We start from the raw sequence: 19,265 nt of genomic DNA on the forward strand, positions 1-19,265 counted from the left end.
CACACTAATCCCATCACACCACAATTAGTTTTAAGGTCCCAGGGTAATAATAATGGGATCTGGCAGCCTAAAGTGAAGGTATTAGCAGAGGTGCGAAAGTACCAGGCAACTCAGGCAAAGGTGGCTACATCTTACACATGCGGAGATAGCCTTTAATGTGGAACAAAACTCCCAATTATTTTAAAACACCATATACGAGTTTACACAAACTACCTATATGGTGTTTTGTTGTGTATTCTATTGATACAATAAATAAAAACACATGCATATTTATATGTTTAGTCATTATGCTATTTTTCCAAAATATTGTTTACTTACTTTGGCTCCAAATTCAACCAAATTTGCTAAATTTTGCAGAGACTTGGCGACCAGCGTCAGTGTTCTTGCAGCAGTTGGCGAAGGCGAATCTACCAGAGATTAAGTGTTCAATTAAATGTGCAGTAGAGATTAATGACAGCCTTCTGAGAGCAGGTCCTAATAGAAAGATATATGCTAAAATTGAGAATTATCAGTGAAACTGTCTGCTCTCTGCTTATTTTTGTTAAATTCTATGAAACTAGAAAAAAAATAACTAAAAACAACAAGGGTAACATACTAAATTAGCATGACAATATTCATGTTAAAATACTGTGTTCCCCTTGTTAACGGTCTTCGGACACATAGAATAATGGTACTCCTTGCTCAGCGCTAAAGAGTCAAATAGGCCTCAGCCTTTTCTATTTAGCACCTCTTCATACATTGGTACTTTGGTAAATTACACCAATATGTGCTATAAATAGGGACCACAGAGCTGAAAAGTGATGTGGTTTCATACTGCTGAATACTGAAATCTTGCATCTTAGAATTACAGTTATGCTGTATTGTGTTTAATTCTTTAATAACAGGAGAAATCTACTAGAGGTCAATTTACAATTATCAAAACCACTTGAAATCCTATATAAAAAAAAAAGCAAGAGTTCATTGTCTCAATTAAGTTTTAAAATGAATGCTGGGATGAATCACAAAAATTCACAGATGGATAAATCTAATACAGGCAGCGCAACTAATCCCTTAAACACTTCAGATGAAAAAATAAAATGTAATATTACTAAAAGGAATCCGATATCTTAAAACAGCTTAATTTACACATATCAAAATATACAAAAATATGTGCAAGTAATTCCAAACATAAAACAAAATAATGACAATACATCACCAACAAAAGTGCTATAAGCAGCTGAATAAAGTCTCAAATACACCTAATGGTGCATACACAAGGTCAGATTTGTCAGATCATCAATTTCGTTGAACTATAATGATGAACGATTTCAACAACGATTTGAACAATTTTGTCAACGATGAACGATTTCTGACATTAATTAAAATGAATTAAATCGTCCAAATCTTACTGCGAACACAATGGATGTCAGATAACGTTATCTGACATGCGGGAACGCGCATCGTTGGTCGATGCATGCCCAACATGTTAAAGATATGAACGATTTTTACAATCGTTATCGTTCAGATCTTTAAGAAAATCTAACCGTGTGTATGCAGCATTAGTCTGAAGAACACAATTTAACGGTACGGGATACTTTCAGGTATCTTGAAGCTGAAACAGATGTAGCAGCCGTAGTTAGGAGAGGTCAATCCTGGTAGATGAATCCTCCCCCATGTAAAGATATCTGGCAAAAAAAGTATGTACTGGGCTCAACTGTCCACAATCCCGGACAAGAGCCACCATGTAATGTGATAAAATTAATTCAGATGGATGTGTTCTTACCAGTCTATATACTTGACTGGAGCTGATCCAGAGGAGTGTAACACATCCGTAGAGCAAAAATATATTGAACACAGGGCTTGATTCAGAGCCGCTCGTAAGCGGACGCTCATTCGCTCCGAGCGATGTTCGCACATCTGTGCATAGGTTGTAATGCGCATGCGCCAACCAGTCAGTGCGGTCGGAAATCTTGTGCTCGCAAAATAGTGAATGCCTGCTAATTTGAGTGACAGAATGAGGCGTTTGTGGGTGGTAACAGGGGAAAGTGCTTGAAAACGGGGAGTGGGGATCCGAACGCAGGCGTGCCAAACGGTAAAAACGGCCGTTTTAAGGGTGTTCATAATTAACAAAGCAGCGTCATCGACCACGTCACTTGGTTGTCTTTTAGCCTGAACTGCTCGCATGATTGCGGTAGGAAAATGATACCACAAGAATAGCGAGCAGTTCATATGCCTTTCGATGTACTCGATTAATCTAATAGCGGAGATGACGTATGATGTGAGCGGCCAAGGGGCGTCTTTACAAAATAGCGAGCGCATGTTTTGGACGCTCATTCAGACACAGAGGCGTCAACAGACCGCAAAGAACGAGCGCTCAATTTAAATATCCGGCCCCTTTTTCAGAACGAGCGTCCGGAAATAGCGTCCGGCTCTGAATCAGGCCCACAGTGTGTCCAATATATACTCAATCGCCAATGTTTCTGTACTACACATGCGTCTGAGTCACACTGTGCATGCGCCGTAATGGATTAGCAAAGGCAGTCGCAGTGAGAATTTTGGAGTGATTGACAGTCAGTGTGCATTTATGGAGAGAATGGTGATGGCTTGTCAAATGCAGGTATGTCGAGAGCATTTTTGTGGGAGTGTGGTAGCCAGCAACTGTGCCCCTGTATGAAGAGGAAGTGGCCCTGGTGTCTTCGTTCCAACGGACATTCTGAGCAGCCATAGGACTGCTCAAAAGTTCGAGATATGTATGCAAATGAAACTATTTAAAGATATTTCCTATTGGAAATATCAGATTTATTTTCTTCATGTGAAGTGTTTGAGTGATCAGTTGCGCTGCCTTTAGTCTCTTTTGTCATTGGTGCAATTTTGTGAATCAACCCAGGATTCATTGAAGTTAGTAGCAGCTGCTCTCTCTCCTTTCACACTAATACAGATAAAATATCCTTAAAAATGAATGAATATATTATTATATACTGGTTTCATATTCATTTTTATAATCTGGATATATATGCACCAGAATTTTTCTTTACTGTAATTTTTAAAAGAGCGGCCAGTGCAGGAAGACTACAGGCTACTGAAGGAGAGGCCACAATAAACCCCATGGGGCATTCGCCATTTGTTCCCAAGTGATTTCTACATACATTTACTGAATTCATCTTTTAGAGATTCTCCCTGTCCTGCACTTCATACTGACAATTGTGACTGCCGTAAATTTGTGATGTCTGGCAATTTGGATTGATAGATTAGGAAATGAATACTTTATAGTAAATCAACCTGTAAAGCACTAGAAAGGGGTGATATCCTTTCCATCCATAACGATACCCAGTAGCTCTGCCATGTCCTAGAAGAATCCTATTTTTATTACAGTAAAACAGGTTTTTTGCAGAAGTGCAGGTATTCATTAAGACATTATTTACCTGAGATGATATTAAACATCCTTGGATTAAGGATAGCTGGACAGATTAATCGGAGAAAAACAAAGCCACTGAAAAGTAGAATAAAAAGATTTGAATGGGCAAATTACTTCACATCATCCAACATTTCACTCTTCATCAACTTTCTAAGTATTTCCGTTCCACTGTCCCTTAATGGTCACCATGGAGCAGCTGACAATGCTGCCGGCATTGCTTTGTATATGGCTGTCTGATCAGTTACATTAGGGAAGGAAGAGCATAAAGGCGGCAACTGCATCGCTGTATGGCTGTCAAGGGACAATTTAGCCAGAAATCAGATGTGGAGCTGGTTTCCAAAAGGTACTACATCCATCTGAAGAAGTTTTACAGCAATGGAGAGAAAAACGCTGAGGATATGCATTTGAAGCGACCTCGGTCATTCTTTGCTCATATGTTCTGAACCTGCCAAAAATCATAAACTGAACAATTTTTGGGACCATTTGCTATGAAACTCTGACTGGATGTGGTACTTGTTATAAAATGCAATTTTCCCCAAGCCCTGTACCAAAAGGGATTTGGAACAAATTGGTAGTTTAGATCTGGAAATAATATTCTACACCTAGCCAACAATGTGCTGCCACCTAGAACTCATTAAACATATTTTGGGGCTTTGGTACCTTTTGGAAATAAGCTCTACAGATGTAATAAAGCTGGGTGGACAATGAATTCCACTAAAACAAATTCATGTTTAAATTATTTACTGGAACAAAGGTTGGTTAAAAGTACAGTTGATCATGCTTACAGTTTCCTAATAATGATATCTTTTAAAAAGACACTGTAACCTACTTTATTACATAGAGTTGTCTTATATCAGTCATACATTTTGCTCAGGTACAGATGTATCACATACATCTATCCTTTGTGCGCTACAAGTTGCATTACACAATGTGTGAGCATCATGCGACTCTGTAGCGCGGAGAATATTTTTGTGCAAATTTTTCCCTTAATACGCATGTTATTTGCAAAACAATGCGAATAGGAAGCACAAGCAGCTTATGCTGATTAATATGATATGTGGAATGCCTATATTCTGTGTGACACTGCGGCTATATCTGCATGAAAAATGCTACGTTATGTTACACTAAACTGAGGCAAACCAAGAACACGCTGACAGCTCTCCTCGTGTGTGCAGAGAATTGGCTGGATTTGGTTCGCTGTTCGCTAGGATTCTTTAATTGTCTCACTGATAAAACATGCAATTGTAGTTTTAAGAGAGGATGCTCCCTTTCTTGGAGCTGTGAAAGTTTGTCAGAAGAATGGAAGGAGGCTGTTGTGCTCATGTACCAACTAATGGCTTTCACCACATTACGTTTGTGCATTGCCTTTATTTATACAGAGGGGTGGGTGGGGGTGAGATGGGAACGACATCCTAATTCAAGTAGAAAGAATTTACCTGAAAGACAGAAATGTCTTTTGCATCAAAAAGCAGACTGTTCAGTGACACTACTGAAATAAACTTTCTTGGCGAGCTCAAGCAAATCACAAAATCCCAGTAAACAATGACAAGGTAAAGTCACTGCTCTAAAGAAACATTGGGCATACTGGTGAATAGCTAGTTGACAGTAAATTAGCTGTGAGAGCACTGAGACTTGTACTTTTAACTTGACAGTGTACTTTAAGAGAGACCATGGTTAAAAAAAAAAAAACAAATCTGTGGAAACATCTTTGTCCAAAGGTCCCCATACATCTATGACAAATTGGGGCAAAATGGTCTGAATCAGCAAAACTGGTATTTTTAACATTGAGAATTTCCCCGATTCCTAGATGGATCACCCATTGATGGCCGCTGATCTGCATTTCCAATCGTTGATAGCGGATTGTGTGTGTGTGTGCACTGATTGCAGCCCTCCTGGATCCGCCCCTGGCTGTGAGCCCCCTTTCTCGGCACAGCTGTGTGTGGTTTTTTTTTTCCACACCGACCGCAATTAGGCCACGCCCCAATAAGTTTGAGTATTCGGGGCTAAATGAATTAGCCCGGGGAATCAATTAGCTGGCGGTAAAGTAACGCGGCTAATTGAGTTCCCCCCTTAATCTGAAAACCTGTTGCTTAGAATGTGGGTTTAAAGCTCTAGACCAGAGTCTTAATGTTGTGGTGACACATTGGTCCACTTTACATGTAAACCTGGGCGTTCAGAAAGCATTCAGTGTCTTGATGGACCACTACTGAAACATTTAGTGTCACCTCTTTTGGGGCCAAGCCAGACCCACATCTATTTTCTTTTGTTTTTAATGCCCATAGGGATTTCTTCAGAGGGTTATATATACCCCTCTGAAGAAATCCATTAGGGAAATACACAGATTTGTCTGCAATTCCCAGCTTATTCAGCATCATCCAGTCTTGAGAATCCCTACAGCTGCCTATTACTCCACATCAAGAGCCAGCGGCACTCTGACACCGACACCACCTCTTTAAGCCATCCACCGCCTGTATATACAGCCGCCCCATGCACCATGGCAAGAGCTAGCGGCCCACCGCCTGTTCACAGTGCGGTGTAAAGAACATTCTGCAGAGCCTTACCAGAGTTGCTGCGTCCCTGCTCCATAATAGTGGAAAAGTTGGAGACGTTTAACAGCGGAACTCTGTGTAGGTCCAGCCTCCATATAGAAGATGCTGCAAGTTACATTCAAGCAGCTGGCATGAGAAACCTATTCATCAATTCAACAGCGGTGGAGGTCTGTACAAACTGTCTGTTTTCACTCTATACAGTGAGGGGCATAGGAGCGGATAGTCACATGGATTATTTCTCACTATAAATTATCAGTGAGTATATGGAACATTTGTTTTCATTTTTCCAAAAAGTGACTTTATACCTACAGCTGGACAGGGCTGTAAGGCTATTCATTAAACTGTCTATATATTGAGCAATCTAGACACACGACATTGCAGGACACATTTATGCTATGTAGCCACTTACCTAACAACCCTTGTTCTCATAGTTGTGTTAGAAGGCCACTTTTGTTGTACAGATCTCTGTAAGCACCCATAAATATATCTTAAAGTCCTAATAAAAAAAAGAAAGCAGTACATAGCTTTAAAATAAGTTCTATTATGTTCAGGGTGATCCATTACACAAGTATGGAACTATGATTAGTGCTAGGCTACCATGGGAAACAGAAGTTACAATGCATACAATACAAAACCATTACACAATTCCACGTAGGGCTTTATTGTCTGGGGTAATAACACGCCCAAATAGACAAGTCTTTTATTTTAAGTATTAACCACCAAGCTATTTTTTTTTTTTATCTTTATAAAAACATTGGTTAATATATGCCCAACAATTCTCTGCTTTACTGAAGAGCAGATATTTTGGGTATTCACCATTAAATATATCTTATTTCATTTGGGGAGACTGGAATGACATTGGTTGTAGAAGGCGCACTTCCTAGAGCAGGCAAAATCTGCAAACTAAACTTGGTTTCGAGCCGCCTAATCCCCTCAACATCCCACTGCGCAAATAACCTTTGTTTTCCATTTTAAAAGGCCCATAGGAGACAGTAAAAACACACTTAACAGTAACACTCCAAGTCCAACACAGAAAGAGAGGGAGACAGTGTCTCCTAGATGGATCAATAGAAATAGATTTAATGGTCAGTACTAAAAAATACGCTTTTCTCTTACATCAAATATGGGAGACACTGGGAGGGTATGAGCTATGGCTGTGCACGGAACTTTATGACCAAAAGTGGCATCTCTGGCTACAAATAAATTACATTTTCAGGACTTTATAAAAGTGTAAACTGATGACTAGGTAGCTATTTGTATAACTCCTCCACGTAGGCACAGTGCCACGTAGCCAAAGAGGAGTTCACCGATCTGGTAGAACTGACCACCATCAGAAATCGGGGCCCTTTCAGAAACACACATTTATTTGCCATGATCTATCTAACCATTGACTGCCTGGTCGTTGGTCAACCTCGCTTGTGTGCAACAGAGCACTAACACGATGTCAAAGTTATGGAATATAGGAAATCTATCCAGATATATGCGCAGAGCTCAGATGACGTCAAATAGACTCGTCACTTACGGGTACCATATCTTGGACCAGAGCAGGAATCAAAATTTGCTGGTTAAGATGAAAACGGGAAACAAGAATTGGTTGAAAAAAAATGTCTGGTATGCAGAACCTTCCTCATCTTGGTCAATAAAAATGGAAACAGGAACAGGATAGGGCTGCTACCTCCAAAACTCATCTTGCAGATAAAACAGCCAGCAATCATGATATTTTCCATGTCTGGAAACGAAGATTCACCGAATCCACGTTTGAAAATAAACGATGAACGACCAAATTCAGATCTCAAAAGGATAACTGAGGGAACAAAAGGTGGTTGGATACGGAGCACTCAATGAAGAAAGATCTGGACTAGGATAGTATCCAAATTGCATTGGAAAAACATTAAAAGGTACGAAACCTGCACCTTCAGGGAGGCTAATTTCATTGTCCAAGCCATCCTGCAAGCATGACAGAAGATGTGTGGACCAATTTCTTTTCATAACAGGAGATGTAAATATTCCAAACACATAGGTAATTTCTGGAAAATGCTGGTTTCAGGGTCCAAATAATGATCTGATGACCTGATCAGAGATCCACTTAGCTTGAAGGATAATGCTTCAACTACCATGCCGTCAAAGCCAACCGAACTGACAAGTTGATCGGACACACACAATGTTTTCAATGCCATGCTGAGGACGTCCGTGCATTATGACCATTTTGGTGAATTCGGGCCACTAGGGTGACTGGAACGCCTTTGGCTTCAGTCTTAAGCATGCAAAGGATCATTGGAATTGTCAGGAACCACTACACTAAGTGGCACTGTCATGGGACTATCACTGAGTCCACAAGAACTGCTTATGGACCCCTCAGGCAGTACATTGCATTCCATCAGGAGGCCATCAAGCTCACCACCGGCAAAACCCACTGTTGCACAAGAAGAGACTACTCCAGGAGATAAAAGTCATAACTGCTTAGGAAATTGGTTACCCAGTTATTCACATATTCACACCTGGGAAAAGTACTGCAGATATCACCCAGCCAGCAATAGAGGTTTATCATTTCTGCCATTAAAACAGAGTTGTGGTTCATCCTTGGCAGTTAATGCATGCCACTGTCGTGTCATTGCCTAAATGTGTTCGGAAGGTGACTCTCGCAAAGGTAGGTCTGAGCGTGAAGAACAGCCCTTAGTGCCAACATGTAAGTCTATGACCTCTCTAGACCTCCTCTACTATCCCCTCAGCTTTGCAGCAGTGCTCACAGCTTGCAAGAGAAGTAATGGCTGCTACAATAAAGGTGTGCTAGTCTCCATCTGCCAGGCAGGAGCTTCATGTACAGACCTATAACCTCCGATTCAGGCTACTGGAGAGCCAATTATGAATAAAAGTCTCTCCACAGGACCATCCCGCAGCCTGCAACACCCTGCAGAGAAAGACACAGCAGCTAGCCCAGTCTCAATCACAGTGAGCGAGAAGGGGAGCGAATCTGTTCCAGCTGTGGCTGTTGTTATGGAACCCCCATACAGTGGAAGGTATCATGAGGTTCCCGGTCACCCAACGACTCATAATAGGATAAACTCTCTCCATTAGCCCAGGAGAAGAATGGGGCAGGAGCGGCAAACAGAGAGCACATAAGCTCCTAACCTGCTCCAGAGGTTCAATACCTGAACTCCTCAGCAGCTGCTAGATTAACAAAAAAATAAAGAGGAGCAAGAAAAAATTTAATGAAACACTTAAATAGGAGCCCAAATAAGATGGTGCGCACTCCATGGGTACAAACAAAAAAATTACGGTGCTTGGCACCATGGAATTTAGAGGTGAGGAGGCAGCTCACAAACAAGTTTAGTTTGCAGATTAACCTGCTCCAGGAAGAGTGACTTCTACACCCCATTGTATTCCAGCAAACCCCAAATTGGATGCCAGAGAAAACACATGTAATTAGTCTATTAGTCTATTTTTTCCAACTGAATACAGTTCAAATCTTATTATATATCATCCTGAATTATCAAGGAAGGCGTTCCTAAACAAAGTGCACACTAACATTTTAATCGGAAATAAAAATTGGCGAAAATCTTTTGACTTACGGAGGAAGTATTTCTGCTGCCATAAAAATCTTCTCCACTAACTCGGAAAGTAAAGCTAATAGGTGTGCTAAATTAGTGTTCACATCTTCATTCTTCTCCAGCTTAGAGGGATTCAACTACACAGAAAAAAGAAAGCAAGCATTGTTTGGTTGTGGGAAACTATATAATTTGTTGATCAACCTGTACAACTATTTAAAGATTAGATGGTACACACAAATAGTGCTGCAAACTACAACTGTATTAAAGCATATAATACAAAAACTAATTATTGTGGATGAATTAATTTCCCACAATCAATATGCAGCAAAGTGTTGATATAAGCTTTAACACTATATAGTATGTTACATACATATTTATGCAGCATTTCAGAATGAAGGATATTTATTTGATCAAGGGAAGATTTTTCTACTATGCTCCTTGGGCATCCTGTTAGTAAGCTTATCAAAGGACACATCAGAACACCATTATGGCCTAAAATGTATGATAGCAGAATAGTTTACACTGAGGCTACACACGATGGCAAGCAGAAATCATCTAATGTTTAGACTTGTGTGAATTTCACAAAATTCCCTTTGATATCAATTTTTATTTTAAGTTCGTAACTTTGTAAGGTCTGCTTGACAGGCGTTGCCAAAGTAAAGACCACTGTGTTAGACTACACTTTACTCTGCTGCAGGCCACTTATAAATGTGTCTCAAAAGGGAGGGATCGCTAAGGTTTATTCTTAGATATTACATGCACCGCTACACAATCCTATCCCACTGGTTCTTACACCCATATTCCGATCATAATGTAGGATATAATATTTGCCTATAAATAAAAATGGGTGGAGCGCTGTCCTACTTGTAAATGACAACACAGAAAATTAAACGTAAACAATTTAAAACATATAAATAAAACACATAAAATTTAATAATAAAATCACCATATTAAGAATCATGCAAAAAAGGAGAGAAGTTCGTCTGTATGGGACTTCATTCCCAGATCTAACACACCTGTAATGGGCAGATAAACTTTCTGTGGAAGTCCCCAGATGTCTATGATCTAAACCATGAGAATCCAGGTATCCTGGCTATGCAATCTGTCCACAGGTGCAAGGGTGTGCTCTAACTGATTACAAATGCACAGCTGAATGGAACTGATCCTGTACTATCAGAGTAAAGGCCCCCATACATCAGAGATTGATTGTAGCAATCGTGCAATTTGCAATCGATTGTGTATAAAAATCTTTCCCTTTTTCAAACGATTGTGGCATCTCTGCAATCGATTGAAAAATGGAAAATTTTTTATACACAATCGATTACAAATTGCACGATTGCTGCAATCAATCTCTGATGTATGGGGGTCTTAAGTGGCTGGTCCCCTGCAGAAAGGCTCCATTTTTTTCTGGTTTTTAACATATGCATGTGAATTTACAAATACATGACTGTCGGCCTAACTACAGCAGTAGCAAGTGAAGATGTACAAGTGGCTATATCCATGTTACAGAACGTATCTATTTTGGATTCATGTGGCAAACTACTTTTGCAACAAACTAGCTGTGCATTGTAATCAGTTAGAGCACACCCACCTGTGGACAAATTGCATAGCCAGGATACTTATATTTTCATGGGTTATATCAAAGATACCTGGGGACTTCTACAGAAAGTTTATCTGCCCATTACAGGTGTGTTAGATCTGGGAACGAAGTCCCTTACAGACGCACTTCTCTCCTTTTTTGAATGATTCTTTATATGGTGATTTTATTATTACATTTTGTGTGTTATTTATATGTATTTAAATCTGTGTTGACACTTACAAGTAGGACAGTGCTCCATTTTATTTTATCATACACCTTATGAGGGTCAGCTCCTCATTGGTAACAGCAGTCCCTTGTTAGGTGCTTCCAGGATCCCGCTGTGTGGAATATATCATATACTGTGTAGCGCCCTCTTTTGTTTTTCTTCATAATATTTGCCTATGGCTGTAACATTTAGCACTTCTTCTATCCTAAAATAGACCCATCATCATGTCATTTATTATTATATTTGCTTTCTGGCACAGAAAAAAACCCACCCCAAAAAAATATATACAAATTAAAACCACCACACAATCAAACCGGTATCTCGATCAGCCACGAGAAAAATGTTTTTCCCCATCAAGCTCTCTCTCTCCTGCCCCCTCCCCTGCATACATAGCAATACAACTGTGATATATAGAGTAAGCTCAGTAATACAATCGCAACAAAAGAAACAGGTGGCAGATATACTTTAACTAATACGCACATATAGTGTGCTCTGAAAAGTTAAGATTAATATTCACATATAGAACATTAGTATAGTTCTCAAACTCGGTCCTCAGGACCCCACACAGATCACGTTTTCCAGGTCACCCAGCAGGTGCACAGGTACATTCATTACTCAATGATACATTTTAAAAGATCCACAGGTGGTTATAATTATTTAACTTTTGATTCTCTGAAGAGACCTGGAAAACATGCACTGTGTGGGGAGGACCGAGTTTGAGAACCTGTGGTATAGACAACAAATCATGTATACACAATTGTAGGAAAATATCTGACAATAATACGATTTAAAAGAAAAGTTCAAGTATTAAGGTTCTTTATACTCTGGAAAACCTCACCATGAATCTTTCATCACACAATTACAACTATACAATTGAAGTATTGTGTTCAACAGTTAATTGCAGGATATTTAAACAAAAGTCAATTGTGCCCCTTGACCAGATTAAATACTATTGAAAATGACCATAGAAAAAGTCAGCATTAGGGTGGGCATAATGTCCTCATCATGCTGACCACGCAGGCACTGCCAGTTTTCAGTCTGTGCAACTTGGTTCATGCTCATCTACCAGGTAAGCAATACAACAATCACAGAGATTCAGAACACAAATTGTGGCAAAATGAAATCCTGGTGGGAAAAAAACAATGCTAAATTAGAACTGTAAACTGCATTACAACAAAATGCAGACTGAGGGCCTGATAACATGTTATACACAATTCTGTGTGCGCACTAATCTCACAATTTTTCACAAACAGCGCATAAATAAATATGTATAGAGTTGCATAAGCAATTTAGAACGGTTACAGGAGACTCAAGGGCTCGTGAATCTTGGATGTATATCTATTTGCATAGGTGTTACTGAGTGACAGGGCATTCACAAGTAGGATAAGTATTCTGTGGGTGCGTCACAAACGTGAATACAGTCGGAAAATCTGCACTAAATTTCCAAATTGTGTAGCTCTGGGTGTCAATCCAAGAAAGAAAACGCCACTATGGTGAACCAGTCTTTTTCGCTTCCTTTAATAAGAGAGAATCACCTCACTGTTTAGTTTACAGAATAAATGGTAAGGTGCACATATTTCTTACCTCACATGACTGTTTGCTCTCCATTATTTTTAAAATGGTGTCTTTCAGAGCATGATGAACAAATGGAGTAGCAGTAGCTTTCATATATTGCTCCATGAGAGTGCTCGCCAGGGTTGTTGCACGAAAGAGAGTTGTAGCCTCATCTATATTGGTACAAGAAAAAAAAATGTATATAAAATATATTATATATATAGATAGAAGTTATACAGGATTATTTCTATTTGTTCATCTACTGTGTCACGCTAGCAAAGCATTTCTATGCATTAGAAACCCTCACAGTGGGTGAAATTCCATAAATATTTGAAAAACTGAAGATGTATCGAAAATGTCTGATGGAATGACTACAATAAGGTACATTTTATTAAAACTGTTAGGATGTAATAATCATTTTTTTTTTATTTAAAAAAAAAGTTGGTAGTACCTTTTTAATGAAACAGATATATTTATAGTTTTTACTATCCCATATGAAGAGAATTTCTGGCTTTAATAGTCAGCTGTAAAACAAATGTGAAAAAAAAGTAATGCTGGGCATACACTGACAGATAAAATGTGTGTCAGACCGACAGACATTTTATCTGGCAGCCTGATACTCAGCAGATATCGTGACCATACACTTAGATATGTCACAGTGTATTGGCCATGATATCTGGCTTCCTCCCCTGGTAAGGCATTTCCCCGTCCCTCCCCTGTGGAGGAGCAGGGGAAATGTCAGTCGGTCGGTAACTGCAGTGCACACTGTCCGATGCAGCCGACTTGTAACTTCAAAATATCACATCAGAATACATCCTAGACGATTAGGCATGTCCGACTGATTGATATTTTCGGATTGGTTGCGCACACACACAGTATTATCTGGACGATCCGCCAATATTATGACACGTGTAAGGAATGCACTTGTTTATTTTTTTATGCTGATTTTATATATAAAATAAATATGTCCTCAAATGATGCGTTAATTCAGGCTCCAATGTTCTGATTTCATTAAGTCTATAACTGAGATATATACAGTCAGTAAACGAAGTATGAGATCTTTTAGACAAAAACTCATTCATGACAGCAGGCCTACAGTAAAATCTTCTGTATTCCGTACCTTCCACGCTGATCTCTTTGTCATTTAGTGTTCGCAAAAGTAACGATTCCATTTTTTCATGCAGGAAAATCCGCAACAAAATGCTTGCAAGTAGTGTTCGGTCCTGGCCACACACATGTGATAATGCATTGACTACATGCAGCTCTTTCTGTAATATAAGCTAAAAAAATATAGAACAAAAATGTTAACTGAAAATAATTAGTTAGGTATCTGGTCAACACAGGAACGTACGGCAAGAAGGTGGAGGGCTCATTCGCACATGTGCTGGGAAAAATGCGTAAAACATTTTAAACTGTGCACTTTAGATGCATTACAATTTACAAACATTTTCCATGTACTGATGACGCACTGCACTCTTAGATCTCCTATTTATGGAGGTCTGTGTTCAGTTTGTATCCATTGTCAGAGTAAATGGACTGGATGTCACAGTTGATAGACATGTCTCCTGTCACTAAAGGTGCATACACACTACACGATATGCTCCCTGAGCGATATCGTGTAGTGTTGTCCCCGGCAGGCTGTGCTCAATGTCGTTCATGACATTGAGCACAGCCGCTGAACGATATCATTAACGATATCGTTCAGCGCCGGGCTCTCTCTCCCATTCCCTGACATGCAGCAACCTGACGAGATCGTCAGGTTGGCCTGCATGTCAGCCCGATGAACGATGATGACGAACGACCCGCGGGAACGCGCGTCGTCGTCATCGTTCATCTTTTTGGGCTTAAAAATGGACGATAAAGTGGACGACTGAACGATAACGCTATCGTTCAGTCGTCCACTTTACCGCCCAGTGTGTACGCACCTTAAATGTGAGAGTTGTGCTCCTAATAGGAGAATGAGCAGTACGCCCTTCATTTCCTATTGGTTAAATTTTGTCTCCCTAAATCCAGTGGGCAAGCACCAGGCCCATGCTGAAGTCCTAATGATGAAAAGTGTAGGGGTATGACCTGGTGCACTAAGTAACACAGTGAATCTCTGCTGTGCTACTGTATACTCTACATTGCTGCACATTCAGCTGTCTCCTACTATACTGTACAGTGTTTCTGGAACTACAAACAACTGAAAAGTGAGTGTTTTTATTCTGATGGTACACATTTGACATTTTAAATTGCTTAATAAAAGATTGTTGTGAAGGCATTATAGGGCACCCACTTTCATTGCCTTTCCAGAGTTTCTAATGACGCAATCTTGAGATCAGTTTGCTGGATCGAATAAACGTTTGTATGATCTCACTCTATATAATCTATAAAATGACCTTTTTTCACAATAGTTTTTTTTAAACAACTGATGAAGTGCACAATAAATCTTATGTTTTTTAGATTTATACACACACATCTATACACCCAAACATGCACATATAGATATGCATACATACATGTGTGTCCTTGCTCATCTAGCCTCTATACACCATGCAGCACAATATGCCAGGTGTGAGTGAGCCATCAGGGCCCGTGCAATCTGCTAGTGTCAGGTGACTTGCCAAGAGACTGTGATGATTAATTTGATATGCAACACTTGTATATCTGTGTGTGAGTGAGTCTGTAAAATGAACTTGGCGTGGAAAAAAGCTGTGACAGCTGCATCGTCGCACTTTGCATGCTGATTGAGATACCCAGTCGCACACATATATACAAGTGTTGCGTTAATCATTTAATCAGCACAGTCTACTGGTGCATCATAGTCCCATCACCTTGCCATTTAGAAGCATTTTTGCCAAAACAAATTTTTTTAAAAAAGTTGCCTGGCAATAGTAGAGTCTCACAGAACCAGGTGTTTGGAGGAGCTGCAGTAAAGAAAAGTGAGGATACATACAATGGTGATAGAAACTTTGTGAGCCCATTAGAATGTTCTGAATTTATGCATGGATGAGACCTTAAGCATTTACATATTCATCTAAATCAGAAAAGTAGAGACACCCAATAAATCAAACATACAGACGTATGCTCATTCATTGATTAAAATGATCAAACACTACGGGTTTTTTTTGTCTGAAAAAGAGTGTGAACCATTAGAATTATGAGTTCAGTTAAGGGGATAATCAGTCAGGAGTTTTAACCAATAGGATGACAATCTGCTGTGTGTTTAGGTGGCGCAGTACTATTAAAAACCATAAACCAGAGTCTTTACCACACAGGTGTGAAAATTCCTTCCAAGCCTCAATGGAAACAGATTTCTGAGGAGCTCAGAAAGTTGTAGATGATCACCTGACTGGAAAAGGTAAAATAAAAAAAATAAAAAGATTTCTGAAAGACGTGGCCTTCACCAACCCATGGTTAGGCAAATAGTGTACACATTGCGAAAATGGAGAAAGACATACAATATTCCAGGAAATCACAAAGAACTGCAGGTTAAGGTGAAATGATCTGCAAGCCTCTGCTGCAAGGGGCTACTGTCAGTGTTTATACATCAGTCGGTCAAAACACTGAACAAGAATAGTATGTATTGGAGAACAACAAGGAAGCCATTACAGGAACATTGCTGCTTGTTTTGAATGAGCCAGATGACTACGGTAAGAATGTCCTGTGAACCATTCTAAAACATAACTTTTTAAATGAGGAACATTGTGCTTGTGGAAATCCAAACACTACACTCCTGCATAAGTACCACATCACAACTGTACAACATGGCAGGTGCAGTATTTATGGTTTGTTATTATTGATGAACTATGAATTCTGGATCGTACCAGCAAATTTCAGTGAACAGAAGCTCAACAAAAAGTGGGTCTTGCAGTAAGACAACCTCCCTAAACACAAGTCAGTCTACAACAAAGTTTGAAGGAGAAGAAACTTTGCGTTTTGAAATGGCTATTTAGAGATCTAGTGATAGGACCAGAAACGAGGAGTTCATACAAGAAAGTGTCACCAACTTTCATGAGTTGGTGCAGCTCTTAGAAGGAGAAATGGGACAAAACTCCTCAAAGCTCATATGCAATCCTGATCTACAATTACCGTACAGATCTAAGTTAATGCTGCTCAAGGGGCCCAGACCATTTACTGAATCCTATAAGTTCACATACTTTTTCAGATACAGAAATTGGAGGATCCTTTTCTGTTTTATTTGATTTATAGGGTTCTTTATTGAACACATTAAGACCACTACACTGCATACACAACACAGGCCTTGACTGTTGCTTACTGACCATCTGCCAGTCCCATCTACATTTCTCAATCCCATTTGCAACACTCTCACTACACCAAATTACCCCACACCATACCCACCCACTATATCACTACAGTTAGTACCAATACACGAAGGTAGAGCGCACCTTACCCCCTCCAATTCTGTTACAACACAGGCCTGCAATGGAAAAATTGTCTGAAAACAAAATTATTTTTATAGGTTTTTGGGTGCTATTTTCAGAAATGTTTTGGTGTCCCTATGATCTGGAGAGATCCCCCAAAATCACAGTGATGGCTGCTACTTTTGTTTGTGTAACATACAGGGGATCAATCTAAAAAAGTAAAAGTAGGTGTTTTAGTCGGGCCACATATTCAGAATGTTTGAAACACAAATGGAAACAGTTGAAAAAGAGGCCTGGGAAGCCTTCAAAGAAGGTGTAAAAAAATTTCTAAGGAACAATAAAGGCCCTAAATTTAAGTGCATTATGGAAGACATGCTGATGAAATACAAAGACTTGGTTTGCTTGATGAGTTTTTAGGTGTATTTCCTGAAATCTCATTTAGACTATTTCCCTGGAAATCTTGGTGCTGTAAGTGAAGAGCAGGGGAAAAGATTTCATGAAGATATCAAGGAGATGGAATGCAGATAACAGGGTAGGTGGAACGTCATCATGATTGCGGACTACTGTTGGATGCTGCAGAAAAGAGCCACAAGCTGTTTACAAGAGAAAGTAACAAAATGAGCTTTCAACTAAAAACACGTATTATGCTATTTCCCCATAATTCCGTATTCACTTTGTGAAAAAACCTTGCGTGATAGAGCATGCCAAATATCATGAGTCAAATTGCAGACAATTTTCAATTACCCCAAATTTGCAGGCCTGTGAAGTGATATCATAATGCCCGATCCACCCTTTTATTAAAATTGAAAATTAAAACCAAGCATCAGCAACAATGTGCATATGTACATACATGACTGTACATTCCAAAGTGCAGCAGCATTACAAATAAATAATAAAACCAGACTTATGCCTGCAATACCTCTTTAAACTCGTTGTATTCCTCTTCTGGCATGATTTTCTCCATTGAGTACCGTGCCCGGACACGCAATGACCCCGGCTCTATGCCTTTCAGTGGTATGTGTGAACTGAGCTGAAACCATTCATCTATTGCATGTCCTCTTTGCAGTCGATTTAACTGACAGCGCATGAATACTGGAAAAAGAGAGGAAGACAATTGGCTGTATGAAAGGAATCGGTATGAATTACCACCGGACCTAAGCCCGGCGGATGAAATACCAACTCTGGAAGGCCGGCACATGAAGATCCCGACAAAGGTAAGCAAGACCCCTAACCCTCCCTTACGGCTGCCTAACCACTAACCTCCCCCCAAGTGCTTAACCCTAACCTCCCCCCCCGTGGTGCCTAAACCTAACCCTCCCTACCCGCACCCTAAACCTAACCATCCCGGGGGTAAGCTCCCCCCCGGGGGTGCCCGATGCTAACCCCCCATCCCCTAGCCTGACCCTATCCCTCCCAGGGGGGTACTTAACCCTAAGACCACCCGGGAGCCCCTAAACCTAACCCTCTCTCCCAGCGGCTATCACCTCCTGACACCTGGCTTACCTACATTCGGTATGCCGGGTGTCGGGATTTCGGTGTGGGGCTAATGATAGGTGTCGGTATTTAGATGCCTCTCATTAGCCCCATGCTGGGATTTCAGTCGTGAAGTTGACGGTCGGCATTTCTACCGTCGGCTTCCTGACTACATCCCGTATGAAAATATGCTGGCAGCAACAAAAAAAAAAAAAAACAACTTTTAAACATTTAGAGAAAAAACTGCTAGACAGTAACAGAACAAAAATGCAGAACTATACTTACAGATGTCAGGATCTTTGCTTTTCTTTGTTTTGTTACTAAGGCTAATTTCAAATCTGTTTATGTCAGGTAATAAATCACTAAAATAGAAAAATAAGGAAAAAAAAGTTAAATTATTTTATGAACTAGTCTCCCTCAGATCGAAGCATTTGCACCGATACATATACAGTATTCCTTACATAAGTCAACTTAATTTATTAATAAACATTCCCCACAAATTCAGTATAATCCTGTAAATTATTGTTAGGAAGATCACAAATTTTAAAGATAAATGCATTCAGTAAGGTGAATAGGCA

General features: G+C 39.8%; 1 protein-coding gene across 2 annotated transcripts in view; it reads right to left on the reverse strand.

Moving 5' to 3' along the window:
* Positions 1–19,265, reverse strand: part of RASA1 (RAS p21 protein activator 1) — a 102,578-nt gene that overhangs the window by 14,340 nt on the left and 68,973 nt on the right. Inside the window, exons 15-22 of one of the 2 annotated variants that reach the window (XM_088457948.1) lie at positions 18,973–19,049; positions 18,134–18,306; positions 13,971–14,130; positions 12,881–13,023; positions 9,513–9,628; positions 6,353–6,439; positions 3,402–3,469; positions 318–407 (exon numbers count right to left, since the gene is read on the reverse strand). In XM_088457948.1, the coding sequence (XP_088314074.1) occupies positions 318–407; positions 3,402–3,469; positions 6,353–6,439; positions 9,513–9,628; positions 12,881–13,023; positions 13,971–14,130; positions 18,134–18,306; positions 18,973–19,049 (914 nt within the window). The remainder of the gene's footprint in view (positions 1–317; positions 408–3,401; positions 3,470–6,352; positions 6,440–9,512; positions 9,629–12,880; positions 13,024–13,970; positions 14,131–18,133; positions 18,307–18,972; positions 19,050–19,265) is intronic. The other variant, XM_088457949.1, reaches the window with a different exon arrangement.

Source organism: Taudactylus pleione, unplaced genomic scaffold (assembly GCF_031769625.1).
Source record: "Taudactylus pleione unplaced genomic scaffold, aTauple2 ptg000792l, whole genome shotgun sequence".
Lineage (NCBI taxonomy): Eukaryota > Metazoa > Chordata > Amphibia > Anura > Myobatrachidae > Taudactylus > Taudactylus pleione.